This window comes from Solea senegalensis, linkage group LG8 (genome assembly GCF_019176455.1).
Source record: "Solea senegalensis isolate Sse05_10M linkage group LG8, IFAPA_SoseM_1, whole genome shotgun sequence".
Classification (NCBI taxonomy): Eukaryota; Metazoa; Chordata; class Actinopteri; order Pleuronectiformes; family Soleidae; genus Solea; species Solea senegalensis.
In genome coordinates, this window is record NC_058028.1 from 1,583,586 (window position 1) to 1,611,447 (window position 27,862).

Genomic DNA, 27,862 nt, shown 5'->3' on the forward strand with positions numbered 1-27,862 from the left:
CGGCTCTTTCCTCACAGGGAGAGGATCTTAAAGGGGTTTTCTTTTAACCCTGTGATCGATCTTGCCTATCCCCCCGCCCCGCCCCTGCCCCCCCCCACCCTTCGTCTTTACAGCCACGTCTTCCACAGCTCTCTCATCTGTCACTTTCCCTAAAGTCACCCTCTGACCTCCTCTCTAAAACTACAAAAGGGTCAGGATCCTTTGCCTCACCGTCCGAAAACATCAATGAGACAGAAGGACAGACTGGGAGACAGGGAGGAGGGAGGAGGAGGAGGAGGAGGATGTTTGAATGAACTCTGCAGTACAGATGTGGTGTACATTAGACTTCCTGATACAATAAAACCCAAACATGAGCTTTTTTGTTTCCTTGTTCTTCATTTGTCTGCGTGTGTCGGGACATAAAGATCTCATATAATCACAGTAAGATCATGTCTTTGTTTGCGTGTTGTTGCCCTGCAGTCGATACAGATACGTTGACGGCAGTAAGTTGGCGATACACAGAATGTCACATGTAAACATGTTTGTGCAGCGGGCCGGCGGCAGCCTTTGACAAGAGAATTGCGTTTGTTGTCTTTGCACAGACGTGTGTTTGGTCACAGCCTCCACTGATGCAACCACATGAAGCCCTGACGTCTCTGCTGTTCATCCACTATACTGATGCAGCAAATGTTTGCCAGTCTGTTTTTGGTCTCATATTTCCTTCTTGTGGTCCCTTCTTCTTCTTTTTTTTTCTCCTCTCTTTATTTTTTTGTCAATTTTTTTTCCGCCTCCACCAGGAATTAATCATGTTAAGTTCTGCGGTGGAGAAACATGGTCCTGGTAAATGGTAGTTCAAAAAAAAAAAAAAGAAAGAAAAAAGATTTGGTCCGGATATTAAAAGACGTCCATCGCCGTACACACAGATCTGTGTGCAGCTTGTGATCAGGTGATTTCAGGCCTCAGATAAGGAAGGGCACCTGTGGACACAAAGGACGACACTCACGTTAAACGATTGCATGTTTATTTAAATGAGGTGGAAGAGTGATAAAAAGAGATATATAGCTGCATGTGTTTAGCATGCCATCGGACATGTGGCTGTTGTTAGCGTAGCATGTGCTTACAGCATTTGGGTTGTAAGGTCAATGGGTGGAGATGTGAGAACAGGACTGTGGAGGTCATACACACACACACATACATACAAGTGTTCTGTGGTACATGCATACGCTACATGATACACAGTAGAATGAACTATAGGGTTGATAAGAAAATAAGGAACGAGGTTAAAATGAATAAATAAAAAATAGAGAATAAACTTGGTAAACTGTTTACACAGATTTAGATTTGAATATAGCAACAAAGTCACCAAGTTGTTTGCTTTATGATAACTTTTGTTTTCATTCTTTATTTTCCCTTTTTGCCCTGGCTCAGGTTCTGTCATTACACACATTGTAATGTATATTATATACATTATACATAATAACGTATATAACTCCTTTTCTTCATTTTTAAAGTCCTTTGTGAGGATAGAAATGTTTTAAAGATGACAAAGAAAAGGATCGTACTGTGTGGATAAAACCAAAGTCTGCAACTTTCCATTTATTTCTCATTATTACTTTTCCAAGTGAATACTAAGTCAGTGCAACTAATCAACTAGTTGACTTGTGAGAGCAGTGAAGCAGCAGCTCCTGTGACCATTACAAGCTTAATACATACAATACTCTGTGGACTTTGGTGCAGGAGGGTGAACAGTAATCTTTAGTAATAGTGAAACACATTCAAACACAAGTGCAAACAACATGAACTAAGAAGAAGAAGAAATGATTCTCCACTCCCACAGTCTATCTGTCTGTCCGTCTGTCTGTCTGCGTGTCTGTCCAGCAAAGCTTTACAGTTACAGTTACATCGCCACCTGCAGACTTGCATGCTTTTTATAGCACAGTTCAGTGTGTGTGTGTGTGTTGCCTGGTCGAGCTTTAGTTGTGTTTGTGTGAATAATATGGCGTTAGTCCACTGTCTGTTCTTCTTCTCTGGGTTATATTTGATCTGGTTTAATGTGACAGTGAAGCAGCTGTTTACCAGTTGTAAACAAACATAAATGTGACGCCCCCTGCTGTCCGAGTCGTTACCAGTCTAATGTCTGTGAAGTTTAACTGAAATTCAAATGAAATGAAGGATCATGGGTTTGATGTGAGTTCAGTGTTGATGAACACACATGCTGTCATTTAACGAGACCCTTGTAAACAGCTGTTTAACGTGTGACGACCTACAACGTGAATGAGCTAAAACTCCCTCCTCTGCTAAAGTCTGATGATTAAAGGTTACATTTGATTTATGGCCTTATATCATCATATCCTGTAAAATTGAACTGAAATTATTTTCATTTGGCAGAAATTGCAAATAAAATCATATAATTGTATGATTATTGTTTTTCATTATTGCCTCAGAATTAGCTTTTACATTGAGTGCAGCTATACACAGGGGGCCATGTTGGATCATACCATGTTTTTACTGTAGCCCACGACGGACAAAAGAAATATCTTGAGTTTTGATGCCAAAATGTTCTAAAAAAAAGAAGAAAAAAAAGCTCAACATAGAAACATAAGCGTCACCGTTGTGGCTACACTGACTGTCAGGTGACCACAGTGAAGGAGCACTGAGAGGAGGTCCAGTGAACGCTGGCGTTCAGCGCTGCTTCCCCAGCTGACCTCAGTCCTAGCACCTGTTTCTAATCGCTGCCCTGCCACAGGCTATTAGGGTCCGTCCAGCCCCAGAGAGGACCCCTCCTCTGCAGCTATCCAGTCGCACTGATTAACCACATCAAGATGGACTCGGCTTGTAGCGCTGCAGAGGTGTACGTCAAGCACGCGCGCGTTGCCACATGCTAGTGGGTTTTTCGTGTGTGTGTGTGTGTGTGTGTCGCCCTAATTCTTTATTCTGTACACTTTGAGATATTTGACCGAGATATTTCATTAGACATCTGCTGCTCTCGGATATTAACTTAGATTCATTTGATACCTGCCGCCCCACAGAGCTGCGTGCAGCCACAAACTCTTTGAAGGCCCCGCGTGTATTGAGGTTGCCACAGAGTCGGTGGATGAGCCTGATTGGTCAAACCCCTGTAGACCAAAAATTGGAAACGGTGGCCACTGCAATCACGCCGGGGCGAAGAACGATGTTGCTTCCAAACTTAGACAGAGATTTGTTTGAAGTTGATTTTAACCCTTGAAGTAACAGTAATATGAAGTGAAAAGAGCCTCTCACTGCAGGACAGGGCAGTCTGAGGAGGGCAAACAGTCTGAGGAGGGCAAACAGTCTGAGGAGGGCGATCAGACACCGCTTGACTCTACAGTATACCTGACCACAGAGTTCAGCCTCAGCCTCAGAGATGGAATCAGATCTGCACAATTAACCCCAACACTTGAGACTGCATGACTGGACCCGGAAAAATGTTAGCTCTCGTTAAGCAGAAAGCTCTACAGCTACATACAAACTGTCAGCTGCACGTACTGCACGGAATGTGAGGTGACAGGACATGTGTCGCACACCGCTGGATCATGACAAAGTGTGTTTGGCTGATTCGGTTCACGTGTTCTCGTCTCGATTCTTTTTCTGAAAATAGGTGAAGGCCGTGGTTTGAACTACACAATTTCCCTCGTCTTTAAGTGTAGTCTATGTCCGCTTACGTTTATAATATATACATACAGCATCAATAATATTTTCTCCACTTGATCTCTATGTTAGATGGAAACTTAAGTTCACTCTTCCACACCAAAGTCCTTTGAAGTAAATCTGCATTTTTAGCTCACGGGAGCTAAAGTCGACTCTTGCCGTATTTAGTTTGAAGTGAAGGAAGCAGCATTGGATCAACAGCTCTTGTGTGCTGTGATGTAAAATCACTGATTTTCTCGATGACATTTGGAGTTTAAATGAGCTTAAATGTGTTTGGTGGTCACATGATCGTACAGAATCATACAGTCAGAGATGCAGTTGGATTGTTGAGCACAGAATAAAAAGGTGAAGTGTATTGACCTTACTTTGTCCGTACTGGCCGTACTGGTAGGACGCCACATGGTCAACAGTGTAGCCTGGTGAGCTGTAGGAGGGGGGGCAGTAGGATTGGGAGCTGGGCAGGGAGGGCAGAGCCGACATGGAGGGAACACTGGTCAGACCCTCCAGGCCTTTGATGTGATCCATGCGCTGGCTGCAACTGGTCGCCATGCCAGCGGGGGGCTCCAGGCCGCCCGTCAGAGGTGAGATGGCGTAGTCGCTTTGGGGCTGATGCGGAACACCGCCGGGGTTCAGCAGACCCATCACCTGAGGCGAAGGAAGGAAAGACTCTGATGTCACTGGGATTTGAACTTGTCTTTATCGCTTTAACACAAAATGAATTTCGCCAACGCAACAGAGAAGGTTTTTAAAAAAGTACTGAAAAAATAAAAAAGCAACTCACCAAAAATGATTTTAGTTGAAGTTAAAGTCACCGATCAGAATACTCGGGTCAGGGTTTTTAATATTATTATTATTTTTAATGTAAAATAGTTTATTTATCAACATAAACATGGAGCATGGACACAAATGAGATCAATATAATTCTAAAGAAGTGCAATAATCTGTGCATTAATGTGTGACTATGAGAAGTGCTGAGACGTTCTTCCCTCATAACTACACTCACACTGCCAATATGTACATAATATTGATGATTACTTGTTTTTGGCTTCTACTTCTGCATTTATTTTTTAAAATAAAATTATACTAAAAATGTGCTTTTAAATGATCACTTTTTTAATATTCTTTTACACCTTGAGATGTAAAATGCAGAGTTTGTCACAAAAGGCCTTCGGTTGTATTTCACATTGACTATGTTGTATCTGAATCGTCAAACCCTTTAAAAACATTAAAAAACAAAGTCAGTTTTTACCAAAACAGTCGCTAACATCTGCCTGTGTTTGTGTGGAAATGGATCCACAGTTTATTACTCAAACACTTCAAACTAGCCACACCTGTTATTTACTCATTAAAAAAGACAATAAAATGTACTTCTCATCTTGTCATCCTCCTCTTCCTCACATGTACTTCACACACTGGTATAGTTAAATTAGATTAGGCCCTAATTATCATCATTATTAGTAGTAGTAGTAGTAGTAGTAGTATTGTTATTATTATTGTTATTATTTATTGTTATTTGTTTCATTTCCTACGCGCTCCGGTCAAACAGCTCCTCTCTGATCACATACAGTAAAACATTGTTTTCTGACTTTCCTCCAAGTACCACCAGAGGAAGCTCACGTACCACTGGGGGTACACGCACCACAGTTTGAGAACCATGGGCCTAGAGAGCAGGGGACATATGAAACGCATGAGTTTAAACGCACAAGCACGCGAGTGTGTGTACAATATGTATTTGGGACGGCAAGACAAACACACACTCAGACACACACACAGGAAATCCCCCGGTCACAGACATCAAACGGCTTCCAGCCAACTCGTCCCGCAGACGCAAAGAAGAATTAGGCAATTTGTCTCAGATCCACTGCTCCACTTATTCTAAAATTCCTTTTTGACACTGCTCCAAAAACCCGTGGCACAAGATAACGGCTTATCTCAGAACAAGAGGGAGATATGTCGACAAAGATAACACAAAAGAATAGAGGTTTGTGCGAGCGCCTCAGAATAGATTTGCAGTTTGAGAAATGCGTTTGCTGTTGACCTGGTCTTTATTAGCGAGCAGATAATCGAATTTGGGGGAATATTCCTCGGTCAAAGGAGAACGGAAAAGAGCCGCGGGGCAAAGTGTTTGAAAACAGGGTTTGAAAACAGACACAATACCACTGACCCCCACTATCGTGCTGGTTTACCTGCCGCTTATCAAAGTGCTCTGCATAAAACAATACTTTCTCTCGGAGTGCACTTTGTCACTTTATGAAAGGAAGTCCAGCACAAGCTGCCACCTCTCCCTGTATCTGTCCCACCTCCTTCCCAGCAGAGCAAAGGCCTCAAGGCTCCCGAGTCCTAATAAGAAGCAGGTACGCTGCTCCTTGGATCCTCTTGGCCCTCTAAGTGACATATTATTCTACATCCACACACACACATGGTCCTGCTTAAATCATTTCCCAAGCAGGGGAGGTGAATGGAGGAGTCTGTGTTGATTTGGAGAAGGAGCTGTGTTTCCTTCTCTTTCCTTCAGCAACATTTTCCTTGGAAAATGAACCTGCGTTTGTTTTTAAGGGTTTGGCCTAAAACCCTGAAACGAGCCACGAGGAGCGGAGGTTCACGCTCCTTAACCACAGGCTGTGGATGAGTGACTGTCTTCTGCTTGTCTCTACCCATCGTCCCTGCTAAAGCAGTGTGTCCAGGGGTAAAGCAGACGAGAATGTCGGGACGAGGGCGGAACATCTAAGGCGGGACATTCCTTTCTCCTGGATTTGAAATATATACAAATAAATGAGAGCCTCTGTTTCTGCATGGAGGAATGTCATCACGAGGACTTTCCCTCCAGGCCGTGTACTGGTACATATACACTTCATGGTATACAACGGCGGGATGTGATGAAGTTCTTTTACTTCATGTTATCATGTATCTGCATCTAAAAATGTACTTTTTGACTTTTTAAGAAACTACATTTCTATAATGCATTACTTTACATCTGTACACACAAACCTGTGTTTATGTCTTAGTGAGGACACATTAACCATCACAGTAGGAAACAATTACTGAATTAATTACAGAAATAAATTAAGTGTCAACTATGTTTGAGTTTGAGTGTTTTTTAAAGAATTAAAACAAGTTTAGCTTCTTCAATGTGAACGTGTTCTGGTTTCTTTGCTCCATACAACAAAAAATCATGAAAAGTGAAAATATTTTGGTATTTGATATTTGAGGACATCATTATTTTCAGGTTTGAAAAACACTGATCAACATTTTAAACGACATTTTACAGACCAAACAAATTGATTATGAAAATAATCGTTAGTTGCAGCTTTAAAACAAAGTGCCTAATCTTAACCCCTTAACCTAAACCCAATTCTAACCCTAAAATCTGGTCTTAACCCTGAAAAAGCCCTATAAATGTCTCCACAAACACAGGTTTTGTATATATAGTAAAAGTAATCAGTAATTAGCCCCGCCTCCTGCAACGAGTGCACTTATTGCACTTTTTCATTTTTTTTTGCTTAAAAATGTCAAATGTAGTGAAATAAACATTGCATTCATTTTATTTTATTACTATAAAGAAGGCTGAAAAGCAGACTGAGGGCATGCTGCGTATCATTTCTGTGCAAAAGATTGTCATGGAGTAGATCAATTATCTACACTCTCAGTGTGAGTGTGTAGTTGTGTGAACCCGTGAGCGTGTGTGTGTGTGTGTGTTTTCACACCGCTGCAGCCACAGCGTTCTCTGAAGAGTCAAACTGTGCCAGGCTGAAATCTCATTTTCTGCATGTTCTCGTCTGACTCGTCTGACTCGTCTGTCTCCTCTGCGCTGCCCTCTGTCCTCTGGCGCACAAACCTTGGACACTTCATGGTCTGGATAAGTGGCTGTAATTGTATTTTCATTTCTCATTTGTCACATGCATAATAGTCACATATGTCCCTGTGGAGTTGTCTCACGTTTACCCTGCAGTAGTGAGAGAGTGGCGAGGAGCGAGTGACTGAAGAGTTTGCAGTGTGGATGCACTGATGTGCTCCACACCTGTGTTTAACATTGTTTTTTTTACAAAAGCTGCTGATTTATTAGGAAGGTGTCCGACAAGATAAATCATGGGAAACTCAGCCGGCTTCAATCTTTGAAATCATGTCCAAATCTAATTGTGCCCAGCTCTGGTTTGGAAAGTAAAAACTCTCCTGATACGCACATGTCGTTTTTATTTGCCCCATAAGAGCATTGAAACACACTATTTTCACTGTGAGGTTGTTGTTTTTTTACGTAGATCAATAAATGAATATTCATATTTTTTACCTCTTCAAACTTTGCTTTTTGTTGTTCTAAAACGGTGTTTCTCTGTGTATCTGCATTGATGTGTGAGTTACAGCAGCACAAACACATATGGATTATGTTGGAGACTCACCTGTGGGGAGAGGCCATTTCCTATGGCTGGGTTCATGGGATTGGACGGTCCTCCGGGGCTCACAAAGCTGTCCGAGTATCCAGAGAAGGAGTGGCGTCCAGAGGCGAGGCAGTAGGCAGAGCCTGCTTCACCCTGTCCCCCGGCACCAGAGGCCTGGTGGCCTGAGGAGGGAGGCAGGGGCTGGGGCCGGTGCACCGTGCTGGGAGGCTCGGACACTGGCACAGACACCAGGCGTTAGTTATTTCACACTAATGACACTATAGTTTCTTATTTGTTACTTATTATTATCATTATTAATATTATTGTTATTATTATTGTTATTGTTTTATTGCTATTATTATTGTTATTGTTATTATTAATAATAATAATAACAATAATAATAATAATAACTATAACAATAATAATCCGCTGTTTTACCGCTGTTGAATGCTGTCGTGTGATGTGTTATGATATGCAGCTGTTAGATAAATGACAAATTAATTAATGGTCCAATAATGAAGGTGTTATTGCTAATATACATAATATAAAAACAATAATTAGTTTATTTACTAAAGTCATTTAGTAAATAAACATAATTTTGTTATACCTTTTTAATCGTACTCCTCATTATTTTAAGATTAGGATTGTTTCACATGAACCACTTAAACAGAAATGAACATATCTATATATATACACATATATACATAGGTCTGATCCATGTATATATATATATATATATGTATGTTCTCTGGTTGTTCTGCTTCTTAAATGTGAACATGTTCTGGTTTCTTTGCTCCACAGAACAAAGAAATCATTCAAACTCAATCATTTTGGTTTATGGACAAAACAACACATCATCTCATCAACATTTTTCCACATTTTCTGACATTTTGGGAACCAAACAAGTCGTTGAGAAAATAATCAACAGATGAGTTGATTATGAAAAGAATTGTTAGTTGCAGCCCTGAATGAAAAGCTTGTTTTTGCCGTCATTTTCAGCTCTTCATGTCATTTGTTCAGATTTAAAACTCCACTGATTACATGTCTGTCTGTGGTTCATTATTTTAGGCCACAAATTGGTTTTGGAATCTACTTAAAAACCAAAAATGAAAAATGCACAGATGCATGAAGTGTCGTTTGTCGTGTTCATCGACACTGTGTCGAAGTGTGTGAAGTGTGTAACTTAACATGTCCTCTACCTTGTGCTATAGATGAGGGGGGGTAGGTGCTGTCAGAGAGCTGGTAGGGAGGGATGCTGGACATGGCTGAAGGTGGGAAACCCCCTGGGATCAGGTGATTAAATGCCATCAGCTGATTGGCTCCTGCCTGCTTCCTCCATCTCGCACGCCTGTTGCTGAACCACACCTGTTAAAAACATGAAGTTCAATCAGTGTTTGTTTTCTCACACTGAGTGTGTCTGCACGCACGCACACACACACACACGCACACACACACACACACGGTCTGGTCCACTGAGCCTGACCAAAGCCTTAACAATTTAACTCTTAGCACTAAACTTAACCAGCTCATCAGAAATGAGGTTCTGCCTCATTAGGATCAGGTTTTGGTCTCCATGAGGACTACTGGTCCTGACCCCAGTATGACTGGTGTTCATGCAAAGAAAAGGTCCTCAAGAGGTGACAAGTACAAACACACAGACGCAAACACAAACTTTTAAAGATACGCTTTGTGGTTTTATGCACTGTCTGAGAATTTAACACACACGCACACACACACACACACACACACACACACAGCTCCCAGGGGCCCAGTCAGGACTTTTCCTTGTTCTGATCTAGAGTCCAGTAAATTCTCCTCCACAGGCTCCATATGGGAAGTGTAAGCATGCCCAGCATGAGCTCTGACCATATGGACACGGCATGTCACTCACTCACTCACTCACTCACTCACTCACACATCAACCAGCCGTGATACACACACACACACACACAGATAGACACAGACACACACACACATTTTTCACACTTGCCTTTAACCATAATTTACAGCTTTAAACCCACATAGAACATGAGTTACACATGTATCTGTGTGTGTGTGTGTGTGTGTGTGTGTTGGGGGAGGGGTCAAGTGTAGTATCTTCAGCATGTGTAGTGTCTGTGCGCTCTGTCACACCTGCACTCTGGCCTCTGTGAGCTTGGCTCTCTGGGCGAGCTCCTCCCTGGTGTAGATGTCGGGGTAGTGAGTTCTCTCGAAGGCTCTCTCCAGCTCCTCCAGCTGCTCGGCTGTGAAGGTGGTGCGACTGCGCCGCTGCTTCCTCTTCAGCGGCAGATCAGGCTCCGACTCCACGTCTGAGCCCTCGTCTGAGTGACTCGCTGCAGAGAGAGAGAGGAAGAAGATGAGGAGGGTGAGGGTCGTTTTCTCTCAGGGCAGAAAATGAAGGTCATAATTCAAAAAGAAAAGAAAGCAATTTCCACAAAATAATTACCAATGAATGAGGAAAAGACAAAAGATGAGAACAATATTTCCACTTTACTTCAGGAATCTCTAATGACTGAAGTGACGCTTGTATGAATAATGAAAAAGCAGCTTTGACAGCATCATCATAGTAAAGATAAAGATCCACATCATTGGTGTTTAGATTATTAACTTGTCAAATCTCCTCTGTCTCTGAAAAGACACGGACTAATGAGCAGAAATGTTCAAAGTTTGGTTTTTAAGTTAACCCTCTTAAGGAAAGGACACACACACACACACACACACACACACACACACACACACACACACACACACACACACGCACACTCCATTCAGGAGGAATATTACCAGTCCAAGAAATAATCCCAGTGGACAAGATTCCCAGGACACTGCAGGAGGACTGATGGACTAAAAGCCACACAAAGGGCTAATTTGGATACAGGGGCAATTCTTTGAGTGTGTGAGTGTAAGAGAGAGAGAGAGAGAGAGAGAGAGTGTGAGACAATTTCTTTGAATCCAATTTTTTTGTCATTAAAATGTAGAATAGTTTAAATGATTAAATGACAACTGCCAATAAAATAAAACTGCAAAGAGAATATAGAGATTTTCTTTGTCGGTGCATCTTTACGTCAGTGTTGTCCACCGTCATCATCAGCTGTTGTCTGTGATCTTCAGCCTGACTGAGCCTCACTGATATTATGTGTCCTGACAGCTTTTGTGAGCGCTGTCTCAGATCAGTATTAACACTATTGTGTTCTGTGTCCTATAAACCAGCAGTTTGGTTTTTAACTCACCACTTCAAACACTCCTTTGCCTCCTTCTCCAAGTTCACCAAGGCCAAAGCGCCCACTTTTTTGTGTTACACTTAATTAATTCCCCCTCAGCATAGGGGGAAGTTTTGTGTGCAACACTGTATTAGTTCCCCCTCAGAAGCAACAATAAAATACAAGAGAATCCAAATAGCTCAGGGCCCCTCATGTGAAACTGATCCTCTCGCTCTCCCCCTTCAGCGATTCTCTCCCCACAACACCAATAGCAGTGGGAGTCAACTTAACATGAATTAGGAGCAAATTGGTAAAGAAACATTCAAGCAAAAAGTAAAATATTTTCAAAGGGGGGGAGTGAGATAAATGGAGATGTTGCCTTAAGCCTCCTCTGAATATCTTACGATTCTGAAACATTTCTCGCTCCTTGAAATCAAACGCATCAGACGCATCAAATGTTGTTTGTCTGAGGCCGTAAAGGTCTCGTCAGCAAACACACAGCGTTCCATATGACTGCAGGGTGGGGAAGGAATTCCGGGTGTGGAGTGTGGGGCTTTGGAGTTCTGCACAGAATGGCTGAAAAACAAGAGACGAGGCCTTTGTGCCCCACTCCTCCAGTTCCTGCATGCTTTCTCGCTCCCCCTTGCGACTTTAGCAGCATGCACGTTCCTCGGCATTTCACAGGGATTTGGGCTGTGGGAAAGCCGAAGCGACCCGGGGAAAAAATCACTTTTAATCAGTTTGGAATTACCTATCGGTTATGACTGCTGCCGGGGGTTTCAAGAACGTTTCAAAAGAAGCGACAGAGTGGCACCTCTGAAGGCTCAGGAGTCTGGTGGTGATAAATCCTGGAGCAGATCCTTCACGGAGGAGTCGAGTGGGCTCATTTGTTGCGCTCCACTTTGGTGGATTGCTACATCACTTGATGTTAAGCTACAATGAGATAAAGAGATGGAATGGGGTGATAACAGTGTCTGTGGGGAAACCTTGGCCAGTGGAATATGATTATTCAAAGAAAACAAAAGCACTGACACACAAAGCATGATGTGATTAAAGAAAAATGGCTCCCAGCGTTTGTTGCACAGGAGAAAATGTCTTTGTAACAAAGTTGAAACTTTAACCGACAAACACACTTTCCTTAAACAGGCACCACCTTCTCCTCCCTCCCCCATCCTCCCCCTCCTCACCCTCTCTTTGTCCCCCCTCATCTTTCTCTTTTCCACCCCATATTTCTCTCTCCTGACTTTCGGCTCTTTGTTGCTCCACAGAGCTGAGGGTCTTTGCCGGCGATTTCCACGCTCCATCTGTGGAATCCGTCATGGCTCCCTCAGCCCTTCACAGTGGAGGGCTGTCACCTGCCCCATGGGGGGGCTGGGCGGGGGGGCATAAACAGGCTCGACAGAGGGCTTGGAGGTGGTGGTGGGGGTTGTAATGGGGGCACAGCCAGGGGGCATTCTGCCTCCCCTCCCTTCCTCCCACGGAAAGACTAACCCCCTTCTTCCAGAGGGAACTGTAAGAGCACCTGAGGGGGTGGGAAGGGCAGCAACGAGGGGCAACAGGAGCTGTTGTTGTGGATGTAAATGCACCCAAGGGGATATTCTGTGTGAGCATCTGTGTTGGTTCTCCATGTTCTTGTTGTTGTTGTTCTTGTTGTTGTTGTTGTTGTTGTTGTTGTTGTTGTTGGTGGCCTTGATGCATGAACACTAGTTGAGATAAAAGGATGTCGTTGCTTCCTGATGACGTCACACACCTTATTTATTAATGTATTAATTTATTTATTCAATTACAAACCAGCGTGTATTTAACCCTCAACACTTGTACATTATCCTGGAAAATGCCATTTTCAAGTGGTTTAACTTGTTAATATCATATTCAACATATGTGTATAACATAACTTGACAGTAACTTCACTATCTCACAAACCAAACTCTAAAGGGTTTTTGTCTCAGAAAGACAATTTGTCCTCAGGTATGAGGCAGATGTTGTGCATTCAAGGCCACACGTCACAGGTTTAAGTGTCCAACTGAGTTTAGTTCCATCACAAGTTAAAGTTAAATACATGATTGTGTGAGGGGTTTTTACAGGTGCTGATATTCTTGGCTCCTCCCTCACACCAAGACCTCACTGACACTACAAACATGGCTGCCAGGGAAACGCAGATTTCCAGCAGCTTAGGTCTACGATATGTTTGTAACCAAAGTCCATCCATACAGAAAATCACAGGACACAGGAGTTGTTGCTCCTATAGTAAGTTTAAATGTATATTGTTTTAATTATGTTGTGACTTCAGTGTTTCTAAAACTAACTTCAAATTGACCTAAGTGTCACAAACGAGGCAGCAGGAAACCAGCAGCTCCTGCATCCTCGTGAGCTACATATAAATGCTGATTTTCTCTGTGGATTTTATAAAATGAGCCTTTGAGTGTAAAATTAGCTGTTTCTTGTGTCGCCGTTGACAGCCATGTTTACAGTGAGAAAACGTGTCCTGCTTTAAAGCTAGTTCTTGGCACGGGGCGGGCGGGGGGGGGCATATAGAACTTCAGAAGGTCCTGTCCTGACACAGCAAAGCTACGCTTGTTTGCTCTGCTGTAAGAAAAGGAAACATTTACACTCAGCAGAACCAACAGTGAGTGTAGTTTGTCGTCAGCATCAGCATCAGCATCAGCAGCATGTCGTACAGTCTAAAATGTAAAGCTTTGCAAATGAAGATTAATGTGCAAACACTGCACACACACACACACATATTCTTCAATTCAAATCTTAGCACTAAACTTAACCAGTTCCTCAGAAATAAGGTTCTGCCTCATTAGGACCAGGTTTTGATCTCCATGAGGACGACTGGTCCTGACAAGGTCAGTGTTTATGTCCTACATAGGTAACAAATGTGAAAACGTGGCTCTCACTGACACAGAGGACAAGGACACGGAGCAAACGCAGAGACGGACGGTGAAACCTTTTCTCGTGCTCGCCTGATCTTTTCCAACCTTGTAAACCTGTGGTTTCAGAGTGGCCCATTTGCCGTCATCGCCTCACTATCCCCGAGATCTGATCGCATTGATTTGGCACCGCTGAATAGCCTCAGCCAATCAAATTATCCACTCTAACCCCGGTATCGTTCCTTGCCTGTATACACATGCTTTATCTTAAAATGCTGTATTTATAGCCCCCATAAACACTTGACTTCTCTCAGTTTAAAGGGGTCGGGTGGCGGTGGTGGGGGTGCACACGCAGTCCTGGCTCTTGTCAGCTCATCGAAATATGAGAAAATATGAGCCTTAAAAGGGTAAAATTATCTGAGCGTAGGAAAAGAGGGAAAAAAGCAGCTTGTGTAAGATTGCCCGGGAGCCGAGGAGCATTAAGCCGCAAAATAAGAGACGACCAATTTGGAGGGGCTGGGTGAAAGGGGTGAGGGGAGAAAAGAAAACTGTTTAATTTAAGCAAACTGCAGCCCCGAGAGGCACACGGTGCACGGGGACTCCAGGCCAAGACTACCTCTGCCGAGCCAAGAAAGCCCAAAATGGCTCCTGCCGTGCAGCGCCATCCCAGAGAAGAAAAAGAAAAACCTGGAGCAAAGAGATTCAGCTGAAACAGACTTTGGCACTGTTGGGTTTTTGTATTACTTATTTGAAGAGGGGACACAAAGGCTTAAATCTGTCCTCTGAGACAGTCCGCGTCAAACACGTATGCATGAGAGCAATGGAGACGCAGAGAAAGGGGATATGTCAAACTTGGATTTGGGGACTTGGGGGAATTAACTGACCATATGTGGAGTATTTACACCCCTCTTTTGGACATCCCAGTAATTCTTCTGAGGCTTTGGTTAATAGTGAGGGTAAATTGAGCCTCTGACATGTCACCCCAAAACTCTCTCTCCACCCACCCCTCTCAAAAAACACAAAACAAAAGGCAGAGGAGACAAACGCAGCATTTATTTGGGCGGGACAACCGTGCTGCTCCTATTCAGGAGCCGGGGGACTAAGTGACTGGCCGACTGCATTAAACAGTACATAGAAGTCAAGACGGGCAGATGCTGGGCTCATATAATAGCTTCACTGACAGCTTATGGACCCATCTGTGACTCTGTCTGCTGCATTAAGAAAAAAACATGCTGTGTGAGTGTGTGCGACTGTGTGCGTGTGTGAGTGTGTGTGTGTGTGTGTGAGTGAGTGTGAGGTGAGTGAGGGAGGGGCAGACTCACTTGACTTGCTAAGAAGCAGTTTCAACCTTTACAGCTGCCTCGTAAATGAGAATATTCGTGTGTGTGTGTGTGTGTGTGTTTGTGTGTGTGTGTGTGTGTGTGTGTGTGTGTGTGTGTGTGTGTGCGTGCGCTGCAACAGGGTATCGGCAAAGCAAACAATTGCCTGAGGCCCCAAACTGAGAGTGTGGGTCCACATGCAGAAGAAGAAGGAATCATGGATGTGCAGAAGTAAACTGCTGATGGACCTGCGCTTCTTCCTTCAGATTCTCTCTTCACAGTGGATCATCTGGATCCGCCTTGTCCTTTCCCCTGTGTTCCCTCCTGCTACACCATCTGTCCTCATGTCCTCATGTCCTCATGTCCCCTTTCACAACATCCATGAACCTTCTCTGTGCTCTTCCTCTTTTCCATCTTCACTATCCTTCCTCTGCACAGGACCAAACCATCTCAACCTGACCTCTCTCACTTACTTTATCTCCAAACCATTCAACCTCAGCTGTCCTCTGACATGTTCTTTTCAAATGTCGTAAAAAACAAACTGTGGATATTTAACATTTCCTGTCACATGTGTGGATTATTTAAACACGTGACCCAGATAATCTCAAACTTTAAATGTCAGTCAGTAGAATAACTGTATTTATGGGCTGCTGCTTTACACGTTTGTATTGCCATGGGAGTTTGATGTAGTTTGATGAAGAGCCCCCTGTTCGCCCGAGGCCCCAAACTCCCTGGAAACATCTCTGTGTGTGTGGTAGAGTGCGACTGGTAGAAGAACACAAAAACACCAGCATGCGTCTGCCTGTCATTAATCACTGCCTTGTTATGGTGGAGTAAAAAAAGACATGACAGAAAGTGTAAATGTCAGCGTGGTTGGGGAGGAAATGATTACCTGTCATTTGTAGCTAAGTGTGTTTCTAACCCTGCTTCCTGTAGCACCAGGGGAGAGCGACCCTGTGCAGCCCTGTGACCCTGCACTTCTTCTCGGTCTTTGAGTCGACAATGAGGACGTTTGACAACTTCTTGACCAAATCTTGACATGAGAATGTAACAGAATCCTGTAGTTGTGTAGTTTTTGTCACATGCTGCAGCAACATTTAGTAACGTTATTAAAACTACAACACCACACCGGATCATTCATTAACGTTTCCTGTTATCATATAAAGTCTCATCACAAGTTGGTAATGAACACCCCCAGCTTGGGTCTGATTGCCCTCAGGGGCAGATAACCCCCGTCTTTGTGACATTTTCTTTCTGCCAAGGTGACGCAACTACGAATCAAAAGGCACAACAAGTGCATTAATAGTGTTTTTGGCAGAGTGAAACAACATGGAAAGAAACTAGGTTTATATATTACCCACACACTCAAACATCACAGAGGCGACAACGTGAAATAAATAAAGAAGGAACACAGACGCACACATTCCTTTTAAAATGTAAAAGAGGAAACAAAAGTTGATAAAATCATATCTTTTCAGTGGGTCCATTTCTGTATCACATGTACAAAATTGTTTTACAAAAAGGTTACGCCCCCAGCGACAAGCTTTTACACATCCTTACGTCTGTTTTTGAACGTGTCCTTTGCAAAATACCATTTCATTGTAAATATAAATACATGTGCATGAGCTTCAATATGAGCCACAGATCGTCACTATACTCAAACCAAAAACCAGGATGTTTGGGGTTATTACATTTCTTCATATGTTCTGCTGTTTATTTAATATAAAAACTACACAAACAACCACTCTGAGCGTGTGCACAACATACTCCCACATGGCACGAACGAACGGGGCATAAACACACGTTTAAGTCTTTATTTACCCATGTGACACAAGAGCTGCCGCTCTAATTAGTTAACAAAGCTGTGAAAGAGAGTCAAGCTTCATCAGTCAGGTGATTGACAGCCGACTGTCCCCCCCATCACACAGTGTATAGATGCTGCATTTACTGGCCTCTCCCGCCCTTGCAAACTTGACATCCGACCCTATAACACACACACACACACACACACACACACACACACACACAGGCGTTAAAAACACCCAAACACAAATATATGAGAGAGAAAGGACACACACTCACATTCTCAGCAACACGCACAAACACACTCATGCACATTAAAAAACCACCTCTCCCTCTCTCTGTCTCTCTCTCTCTCTCTCTCTCTCTCTCTCTCTCTCTCTCTCTCTCTCCTCTCTCTCTCTCTCTCTCTCTCTCTCCAGCTGTTGTGCATACTTGGAGCAGATAAAGAGGGGCCTTATTCTAAGGCGAGCCATTCTACTTGACCTTCGCTGGGCCTTTTCACTCTTTCACTCCCTTGAAACCGTCTTTGGGGCTCACTTCGCTCTCGGCTCAATGTGACTAGTCCATCACTGGGTGAAGGCTGGGGCGCTAGTGCAGGTCTTCAAGGGGGAAATACCCCATATACCCCTCCACCATACACCCATGCACATGCACACAGCCCCCTCAGAAATCACCCTGACTTCAAAGTTTGGTGTGCATTCATTAATTGCCCTTTGAATTGATATCAGAGGGTCACAATAAGAGTGTGAAAGGAAAAAGAGGCTTTAATGAAGCATAGAGCAGCCATTCATTTGCAGATAACTATGTTTTCATGCTTGAATAGTCATCATGCATGGGCTTATTAAAAAAAACTCACGAGAGGGGGGAGGAGGGGGAGGAGGGAGGAGGAGGAGGAGAGAGGGACAGAGAGACAGAGAGAGCCCCCGGGGGTAAGAGGAGAGTGATTTGGTGCTCGCCACTTGGCCCTCGTGCCCCTCTGTGCCCTTGTGCCCAGGGACTCACTGAGTGATACATTCATTCAGACAGACAGACAGACAGACAGACAGACAGACAGACAGAGCCCTCTTCACCAGACACTTGGCACAGAGGCCGTAACAGCTATTATTGGGTCAGTCCAGCGTTTATTGGTTCTGTACTTGACAGATTTGACGAGACAGAAATTACAGAGGCTGCGACTAACAATTATTGTAATTATCAGTCCATCTGCTGACTCGTCATTTCTTACTTACTGAGTTCATGGTTTCATTCAAATGTTGGAAAACTGTAAACCCTAACCCTTTATACATTCTTGAACTTTTTTATCCAAAGTGACATCATCGTTACCAAAACTTCACATTAAACAACTGGTTCATTCTGTGTTTTGTTGTAACTTATATTCAAAAACATACACAATGACCAGAAATGTGTTTTTCTATGTTAGTAAAGTAGTGTTGACTGATGCAAAACTAAAAAAAGAAATTAAAAACGCTGACTTATAGACTAGCACTTTATGGTTTGGCTTACTTGAAGCTCTTACTTCCTTCTAGCTCTAAATGTTTAAATGCACTTATTGTAAGTCGCTTTGGATAAAAGCGTCTGCTCAATGACATGTAATGTAATGTAATGATGCATGGCTGCATTCATGCATCATTACAAATGGATTGATTGGTTTAAAAGCTTATTTTCTGACAAACGCAGATGAAGATGTTTCATCATTTCCTGACATTTTATGGACCAAGTGCTAAAATAACTGTTTGTTGCAGAGCGTGTGTGATGTTCACTGACCTTCAGATCAAATACAATAGTCATCCTGGGCTCACACACCTCTGCTCCCTCACTCCTCGCCTCCTCTCCTCTCTCCTCTGCCCTGCTGGCACTGATCCAGTGTGTGTCTGTGTCTGCATGTTACTTTTTTTTTTGCAGCACGCCATCCTTCACCCCGAGTGGCAAAGAGAAACCCCAAGTTCTCCATTCACTCGCATTATTTACACAAACAAAGTCCTGCTCCGTTTCTGTGACAAAGCCAACTAAATCTTTATGGCTCTTTCATGTATTGTGAGCTCACGGTTCCCTTTTGTCCCCCGGCCATTGGCCTGGGCCGTGGATACAATGAGGCCGGGAGAATGGAGGCAGATTGAAGGAATGCACCTCAATAAACCTAATTATGACATGATGACTGCGCTCACCATGGTAGGGCTTTTTCAAAGATCCTGGGCTTATTCAATTAGCCCTTTCCAGGATCCCCTTTCACCAAATAAAGTTATCCCTTTTTGACTGTTTGCATTGCAGAGTGGAATGTGTGTGTGTGTGTGTGTGTGTGTGTGTGTAACGTATAGGCCCTCAACAAGGCTCCTCTGTATTATCTGCTTAATTTCACCTAACGGTATGGACTCTAAAAAGATACACTGTGAAAATGTGGAGAGGGAGGGGAGAGGGAGGGTGAGAGGGAGGGTGAGAGCGAGGGAGGGTTGGGGACACCATGACTGTTTTAATCATTAACTTTGTCTCCAGGGTTAATTACTCTGACGCTGGGAGTTGAGTGCAGCCGCAGCACCAGGCCTGCAGGGCCTGTGTTGCTGCCAAATACAGAAATATTTGATTGAAAGTGGAGAAGGAGAGAGGGGGAGGGGGAGCGTTCTCTCTGTTTTAACTTATATTTACTTATTGTACAGGGATTTGGAATAAAAACGTCATAAAATAAGACCTAAGAGTACACTTGTGAACATTTATTTAATTTAACAACAGGCTGTGTTTTCTTTTTTTTTACATAAAACCATAATAAACTCTCACCTTTAACCATGTAACTGCAAATATTATAATGCCCTGAAGCCACAATTGAAGCTTGATGCTATTAATCAGAAACATAAGCAACAGGTAATAAAACAAAATGGTGGAATAGTGTTGAACTGAATAACTTGGTTTTATTTTGGAGTTGAAGATTTGCTCACACCTGTTCAAAGTTTTAAAAACAAAGTCATTAAACTGGTTGACTTACTAATTCAAGTTCAGTGTCACCACACTTAGTTCTTCATTGAAAACTGAAGTGCAAATGAATACGAGGACACTTTTATGATTTTACTGCCCTGTTGTGAGGCCGCTTTGGTGTAAATAACACAACTATAATGAATGTCATGTATAGTGTTACATTTGTATCAATAATAGTAAAAGCACTGACTACTCCCCCCAAAAAAAATAAAAATAAAAAATCTAATTCAGTTTAGGGCCCTGAAAAGGCTTGGGCCGGCACTGGCGGTGTTCCTGTTACAGTTTAGTGTTAATTCATCTCTTGTTTTGCTGACAGGACACAAAGTCAAATATGTTGCATTGAAAAGTTACAAGTGCACTTCTTGTTCCAAACTCTGATGCCCTAAAGTAAAAAAAAAGAAGGTTTAATCTGGCTTGAATTGTGACAATTTACTTTTAGACATGACATAAAACAAAATATATTGTTAATCAAAGGTTAATAAAGAACTTAATTTGAAACTCTGCGGACTGACTTTTCCCCTTCTTGTGCGCTGCGGAGGATGCAGCCGCATGCAGATATGACTAAACGCGCTGATGTGCGCCGCAGGCTGGGAGAAACAGAAAGAGAGAGAGAATGGGAAACAGAGGGAGAGGGCGGTGTTGCTCTCCAGATGAAAGTGAGATGAAATAAAAGAGTCGATTTTAATCTGCTTGAAGAGATTTGGGGAGCAAGAGTTGGGGGAGGAGGAGGAGGGGCGAGTGTTGGCGGAGCTGCAGACGCAGAGCGCATATATATCTGGGACGGGGTGGCCCCCATTATGAAGCTGCGCTCCGGGGCCAGAGCGGGGGCTCTCCGGGGAGAACATTGCTCCCTATTCAGCGCAAACACCCTTTAATACACTCCCCTCCGTCATTAGCTAAATGTGACATAGCACAATATCGACATCATTTAGAAGACATTATTAATGTCCGAGGGGGCGACGCGGGGCTGTCTTCAAAGAGCGTGATGGCACGTCGCTCTTCCTCGGAGAAGCCGAATAATGCCTCTGTTGACCGATTACAGTCCGAATAAAACAGACGCCAAACTTTGGCAACGTTGACTTTTCCATTGGATATGTCAAATTACAAGCAATTATAGCAAGAATATGAATTATTACAGGTCGACGACCAATAAATTAATAGTAATAGTAATTAATACTATTATAATAATATTTTTCCTCCATCCTATAGTAGTATAATACTTTAATGTATTTAACATCACTTATGGCCTGTCCCTCTAATCCAAGTGTACTTTATTTATTTTAAATAAATAATATTATTATATACAAACTTAACGTTAAAAGCAAGAAATATGTCGTTTAAAAAAACTCAACTTCTGGAATTTGGGATTTTTTTTAATGACCCACAGCAGCATGAATCAACTTTCTGAGGACAAAACCAATTTAGTTTAATAATCATTTTATATTAATATGTACAATGATATAATAATAGTCTGAAGTTCATTTCAAAAATATAATATTATGTTGTTATGTTAGTGACACGTTAGTGTTTGCAATCTGGCGCAGTCCTGCGTCTTTACGCACGCCACTCTCTTAAATGGAGGCGGCTGAGGATTGAATGCACTTTTTTGCGCGCGCCCCCAAACCTATACCGCGTGTGTGCGCAGGATTTGAGGGGGACGCGCACTGCATCCCTCAGCAGTACGTGAATGGATTTCAGAAGCTTCCATTGTGATTCAGAGAGGCAGTGGCGTTCTTTAGGGCGAGCATTTTGTAGGTGAAAACGGCCATTGGGCCCTCTAAACCGTGCCGGGGCGCTCCCTGAATAATTCATTCTTCATTGCGGCCTCATGATGTGTTTTGTCGGGCTGTTTCTGTGTGAGAAGCTCCCCTCTCCCCTTCTCTTTCCCCGGCCTGAATTATAAACAGGTTGCCTTCTTCTTTTATTACGGCGCAGCCAAAGCTGTTTCCAAGCTGGCCTTTTGTCCGCGCGCAGCCCAAGCGTGAGCCCCAAATAGACTCTCGCGCCTTTGTCTCCCAAGTTCATCCCTGAGCGTCCCGTTGTGCGCGCGAGGCGCGTCTTTGTGAGGGGAGATGGAAACCGTTGAGCAAATGTTTGATCAACTCATCTGTGGGACATTTTGTGTCCTCTTTGACTCTCCTTATATAGTGACGCAAAGACAGAGGCACGGGGACACATGTTGACATGAGGAAGGATGGAGAAATTGTATTTGTATTGGACAAACACGTCCAAGTGTGGACACACACGTATAGTGTTATATTATGAAATAAATAAATCCGCTTATTCTATAAAACTGCTTTTTATAAAGTCGTTTTTAATTTGGCATTTTGATAAATTACAGCTGTGAAAGGAAAGTGAGGGTAAATTGTCACAACTGCCATCACCGCCAGTGTTTTCATGGATTACTTTGCTCTGTTTATTTAGCTGCCACACGCTGCCACTGTGACTTATTATGGACTGCAAAGAATCATGGACGTCTCTGCATGGGTTTAAAAAAGAAGAAAAAAACATTACAACAATTTTACTTTAAAAAAATAATGATGTAATCCGCTTAGTCATTTATTTTCTCCTCACAGATTCATTATTGACTTTGAAATCACTTGGAAAAGTAACCAGCGTGACGGATTTGCTCTTTTTTAATTGAGGAAATGACATTTTTAAGGAGCTAATGAGGATTTTAGTGCAGCTGCAGTCTGTGGAACACAGTGTGTTTTTATTCTGTGGCCTCACACAGTTTTTAAAGAAACATCAAAATAGCAGTTAAGAAAATATTGTTTTGGACTTATATTGTCAAATCCTTGTGCTGGCAGACATCATGTGTTTTTTAAATAGTTTAAATATGAATATACTGTGTGACACAAAAAGTCACTCAGTCACTAAAATCACTGTTCTGTTTAAACAAGGGATTCGAACAGTTTATCCAAAAAGTTTAAATCAAATCCTCTCGTGGGATAAACGTGAAACTAAATGGACTCCAGTTCGTGCTGGAAAACACTCATAAAAATCGATCTGTTGAATAAAATATCAAGAAGCCTCGAGAGTCACGTACACTATTATATGTTTCTATAAATGATTCAAATATTACACTTACATATGGTGTACAGTGTAACAGTGTAATGCGATGGACTTTATGAGGTCGCTTTTAAAAATCGAACACGTCCACACAAACATTGCTAAATAGGCTACACTCACACGCGCACGCGCACATACAGATCCATCACCTGCTGTTTGATTTACGGGTTATACTGTAGCTATGGCCTCATGGGAAAAAACATTAGCCAGTGAAAATGGATTTAAAAAAAAATCCTGACAATGAATCTCTCTCTCTCTCACACACACACACACACACACACACACACACTCACTCACTCACTCTCTCACTGGTGTGCAACAAGTTAACAGCGCGCTAAAACCCCACGTGCGCTGTGTACGTGTGTCCATATACGAGCAAATAAAACAATGATTCTCCTTTAAATTCACTGCAGTCAACAGGTTTGGAGATGAAGTCAAGACTGTTTTCAATCACGTGTGTGTGTGGGGTCATGTGATCTCTAATGTGAGTCTGTAAAACCATGAAACAGTCTCTTCCATCATCCATCATCAACAACAACAGCAAACAACAACAACAACAACCTGGGGGTTCACTCACATCTGTCTCCCAGGATGCCTTCAATGCTGTGTTTGGCCCTGCGCTCGTTCTCCTCCAGCTCCTTTTTCTCGATCTCGTCCTCGTCCTCTTCATCGTCGCCTCTCACCCCGAACTTACTCCGCATGATGCGGCTGATGGAGCTCACTGCAGCGGCCAGAGAGAGAGAGAGAGAGAGAGTCAATGATGAAGCAACAACTGATGCATATTTATATAGATTAGAATACGATATTTGAAAAATGATATTTTTTTTAACATTGAAAAGGTGAAGCCACACCTACAATTATAATATTATTACTAATTCTAATGCTAATAATAATAATAATGTCCTTTATTTCTGCCCTTTTTTACCTGAAGGCACGTTGTTGCGGTCACATATTCCATCCTTCAGTAACTTATCTCGAATCTCCCAGCTAAACATACCCGGGTTTTCCCGCTTGTACTCTTCAATTCTCTTGTCCACGTCCGGTGTTGTTCCCTGCTTTAAAGGTCACAAGAGTTTCACTGGTTATTGTACACGTCATGACCCTTAAGACACACACATTAACAACACTATAGTTTTATTATAGTATATATATATATATATATATATATATATATATATATATATATATATATATATATATATATATATATATATATATATATATTATAGTAGAAATCAACAGGTTAATATCATCCATCTGTTCTAATATACTGTTCTGTGGACCACTCTCCTGGTCCGTACCTTGGGTTTGCTGCCTCCTATGGCCCCGGGTCTGATGGAGCCCGTCTCCTGGTACCGGCACAGGATTTTGGACACGCAGCCGTGGGAGACACGAAGCTGTCGGGAGATGACACAGGGCCTGATGCCGTGATGAGCCATCTCCACGATCTTGTGCCGGATGTGGTTGGGTAAAGGTCTGCCATTGATGAAGACTCCTCCGAGCTGGTTGACTCGGCCTTGACCCAACGGAGTGGACACTATAGATTTGATTTGATTTAAAATAAATAAATAAATATCAGAGGCCATTTGTCAACACAGTGTGTGATTAATCAAAATTAATCTGATTTATTTGATGCTTGTTGTTTTTTTTACTAAAACTGTAGAGTGTAGAGTTTCTCTTTTGGATTTAATATTAACAGACACTAAATATTTGCAAATAAAAAACACATCACTAACAATAACAACACCAAGTACTGAGATGTTATTTAAAGTCCTGTAAAAACGGTATAAAAAACAATAAAAATAAATGTACACAAGCAGTTTAAAACGTGTAGTAAATAATGAAAATAAAATTAGTTGGAAGCATATTTAAAATAACTGGCATACAACACGATATATAATAAAATAAGCTGAATTGATTCCGATTATTGATGTGACGTAAAAAAAAATTCTTTTTAATTTTCCATCGAATTGTTTTTGATTACTTATATTTTTACTTATATAAAAAATCTGTTATTAACAAACTGTTATTAATCAAATAGCCCACACAGAAAAATGACACCGACATTATAACACAACAAACGAATTTAAAAAATAAGTAAATGACTGCACATAAGTTTGCTAAAGTTGCTAAAACAATACCTAGATTATAAGTCAGTAAATACGAATGAAAATAATAATAATACGTCAATAGCTAAATCTGTCACTGTTAAGTTAAGTTGTAATTATGAGCTGCGTTTTCCAGCTGAAGTTTAGTTTGTTTTTATTGTTTATTTTTCGCTGACTATCATCGTCCTGTGTCAAACATCCAGCGGGTCCCTCGTTACCTTCCAGTGGGAAGCCGCTGCGGGGGTAGTTCTGAGCCAGCGTGGGTCGCATCATCCTGGGTATTGACCCCGCTAACGCAGTCATGCCTCCACCGCCCCGGTGACCGGTGCTCTTGTGTCCTCCACGGAGGGGAGGTGAGGGTGCGGCTGCTGCTCAAATAACGACCCCGCAACAGAATCAGGACGCGGCTAAAGAAAAAAGTGTTCCCGGGAGAAGCGTCCTGGTCCTGGAGGGTTAGCCCCGGTTAGCCTCGGTTAGCCGCCGCACCCGGGTTACAACCAAGAGAGCAGCAGCAGCAGCGGCGGCGGCGGCGGCGGCGGCGGCGCACCGGGGGAAAACCGCAACCGTCCGACGAGTCAGAAGTGACGACGGAACGAACTTAGGGTTCGGGACTTTTCAAGAGTTTGTTTCCCCGTCTTTTCTGTGTCAAATGCCAGAATAATGAGCTCTTGTGCGTGTTTGTGTGGGCGCCGCTGTCGTTGTTTGTTGACACCGGTTCAAATGAGGGGAGAGCGTCAAAAGTAGCGGACCTCTCCTCTCTGGCCGTCAGCGCTGCCGCCTGTGATTGGTCGAGCCCGTGGACCCTGGGCACGCAGCCGAGGGCGGGGATTGGCCGAGGCTGGAAACTTTCGTCCAATCAGGGACGCCGTCACAGCGCAGCCGGGACAGGACGGAGCTTCAGCAGCGCTGTGTTTAACCAGAGGGAAAGTGAGTCCGTGAATCCACCCGCTGCTGCGTTCAATGACCCAGCGCGGCAATAAATAAAGAACTATTACTAATAACCTAAGACATCAAGCTATTTTACAACGTCTCTGTGGTGCTTCTATTTATTTATTTACTTACTTATGTGTGTATTTGTTTATTTATTTTTACTACAATAATGATGTTTTGTGGGTTACAATTCAAGAATATCATTACGGGAGTGAATGTGTCCATAAATGCTCAAAACAATTACAATTAAATGATAACTAATAACTAAACTAAACTAATAGAACAACAACAAAAATCAGACACAGAAAAAATGACTTTTTAAAATAAGTAAATGAGCAAATCAAAATAAACCCAAGACTAAAATAATAAGAGAGGCCCGGAGGCATAAATATGAATTAAAATTAAAATTAGACAGCGTTACTTTACAGACATGAACCACTGTATGTTTTGATTTGATAGAAAAAATGATTCATTCTTTTATTTCTTTTTTCAAACCAAGTTTATAAATATTGATTAAAATCATAAACATTTGTTTACAAACCGAAATGGGTCAATTTTGCCGCTTATTGATAAAAATCTAATCATCGACCGATTTGTTACCAAATACCATGCTGTTGTATCGCGCGCGACCCCTAATTTGTCTCCCCTCTCTGCTCTCGTATATGACACAAATGGTGCTAAAGTGTGTGCACCTCAAGGAATTTATTGTGGTTTTCAGCCACGAGGGCAGACTGAAGGAGGGGGAGCTTCGCCACAGCAGGATACGACGCCAGGGCGGCCGTAAAGCCAGTCTAGCTCTGCGACACTATGGAGACACGATAGGGTGTGTTCTCATCTCCAAATGTCTAATAATCAATATCGCCTCTTTAAGAGAGTGTAAGGGCGCAAAGTGCCTTTGACCTTCTCTCTCACAGACGTCACGAGCAGAAGATTCCAGTCAAAGTCTTTCCTGAACATCTGAGAATCAAAGGACAAACATTCAGGACAAAAATAAATAACAACGGAAAAAAACCAACACACTCCTGATTCAAATTTACTTTCCATTTATTGGATTTGATTCTTGATGTTGGACACATGGCACAGCAGCAGCAGTCAGGCCAAACCTCCCTCATGTTCATCAGGTGCACTCTCAGTGTGTCACTGTCACTGATGTAAATTCACAGCAAAGATACTGTAACAGCTTGCACGTGTCCACGTGCACTTTCACAATAATAATAATAATAATAATAATGTGTATTCTTTCATGAAAATGACTCTAAATTGACAGCTGCGTTGCATTTCACTGTAACTTCGATGCTGTGCTATATTACTGTGATCTGGCAGTGTTTTTCTGTATGAATATTATATTTAACTGTGACTTTAAATTGTGGTACATATTACTGGACATTTGCAGTATTGTCCCGTATAAACAGTGTATTTTATTGAGACTTCAAAGCTGCGGTACATGTGTATAAATCATTTCTCTTCACATTACTTTTTTCCTTTCTAAATACTTGAAACCTCTTTAAAGAAGTGTTTTCTCTCCACAGCAGGATTTCACAACAACAGGACATTGTTTATTGTGAAATG

The 27,862-nt window shown here is 42.4% G+C and overlaps 1 protein-coding gene across 6 annotated transcripts; it reads right to left on the bottom strand.

Moving 5' to 3' along the window:
* Positions 1–99: 99 nt before the first annotated feature.
* Positions 100–26,065, bottom strand: pax3b (paired box 3b). 6 transcript variants are annotated; one of them, XM_044033027.1, is made up of 9 exons: positions 25,582–26,065; positions 24,557–24,792; positions 24,253–24,307; positions 23,833–23,976; positions 10,155–10,354; positions 9,221–9,386; positions 8,043–8,257; positions 4,014–4,293; positions 100–956 (listed from the first exon to the last, which is right to left on the bottom strand). In XM_044033027.1, exons 1-9 carry the CDS (start codon positions 25,664–25,666, stop codon positions 922–924), a joined length of 1,416 nt encoding a protein of 471 aa, XP_043888962.1. In that variant the 5' UTR covers positions 25,667–26,065; the 3' UTR covers positions 100–921. The 6 variants fall into 6 exon arrangements, with proteins under 6 accessions (XP_043888962.1, XP_043888959.1, XP_043888961.1 ...); XM_044033024.1 differs by having other exon boundaries at positions 24,181–24,307; XM_044033026.1 differs by having other exon boundaries at positions 24,253–24,310.
* Between the last annotated feature and the right edge of the window lie 1,797 nt (positions 26,066–27,862).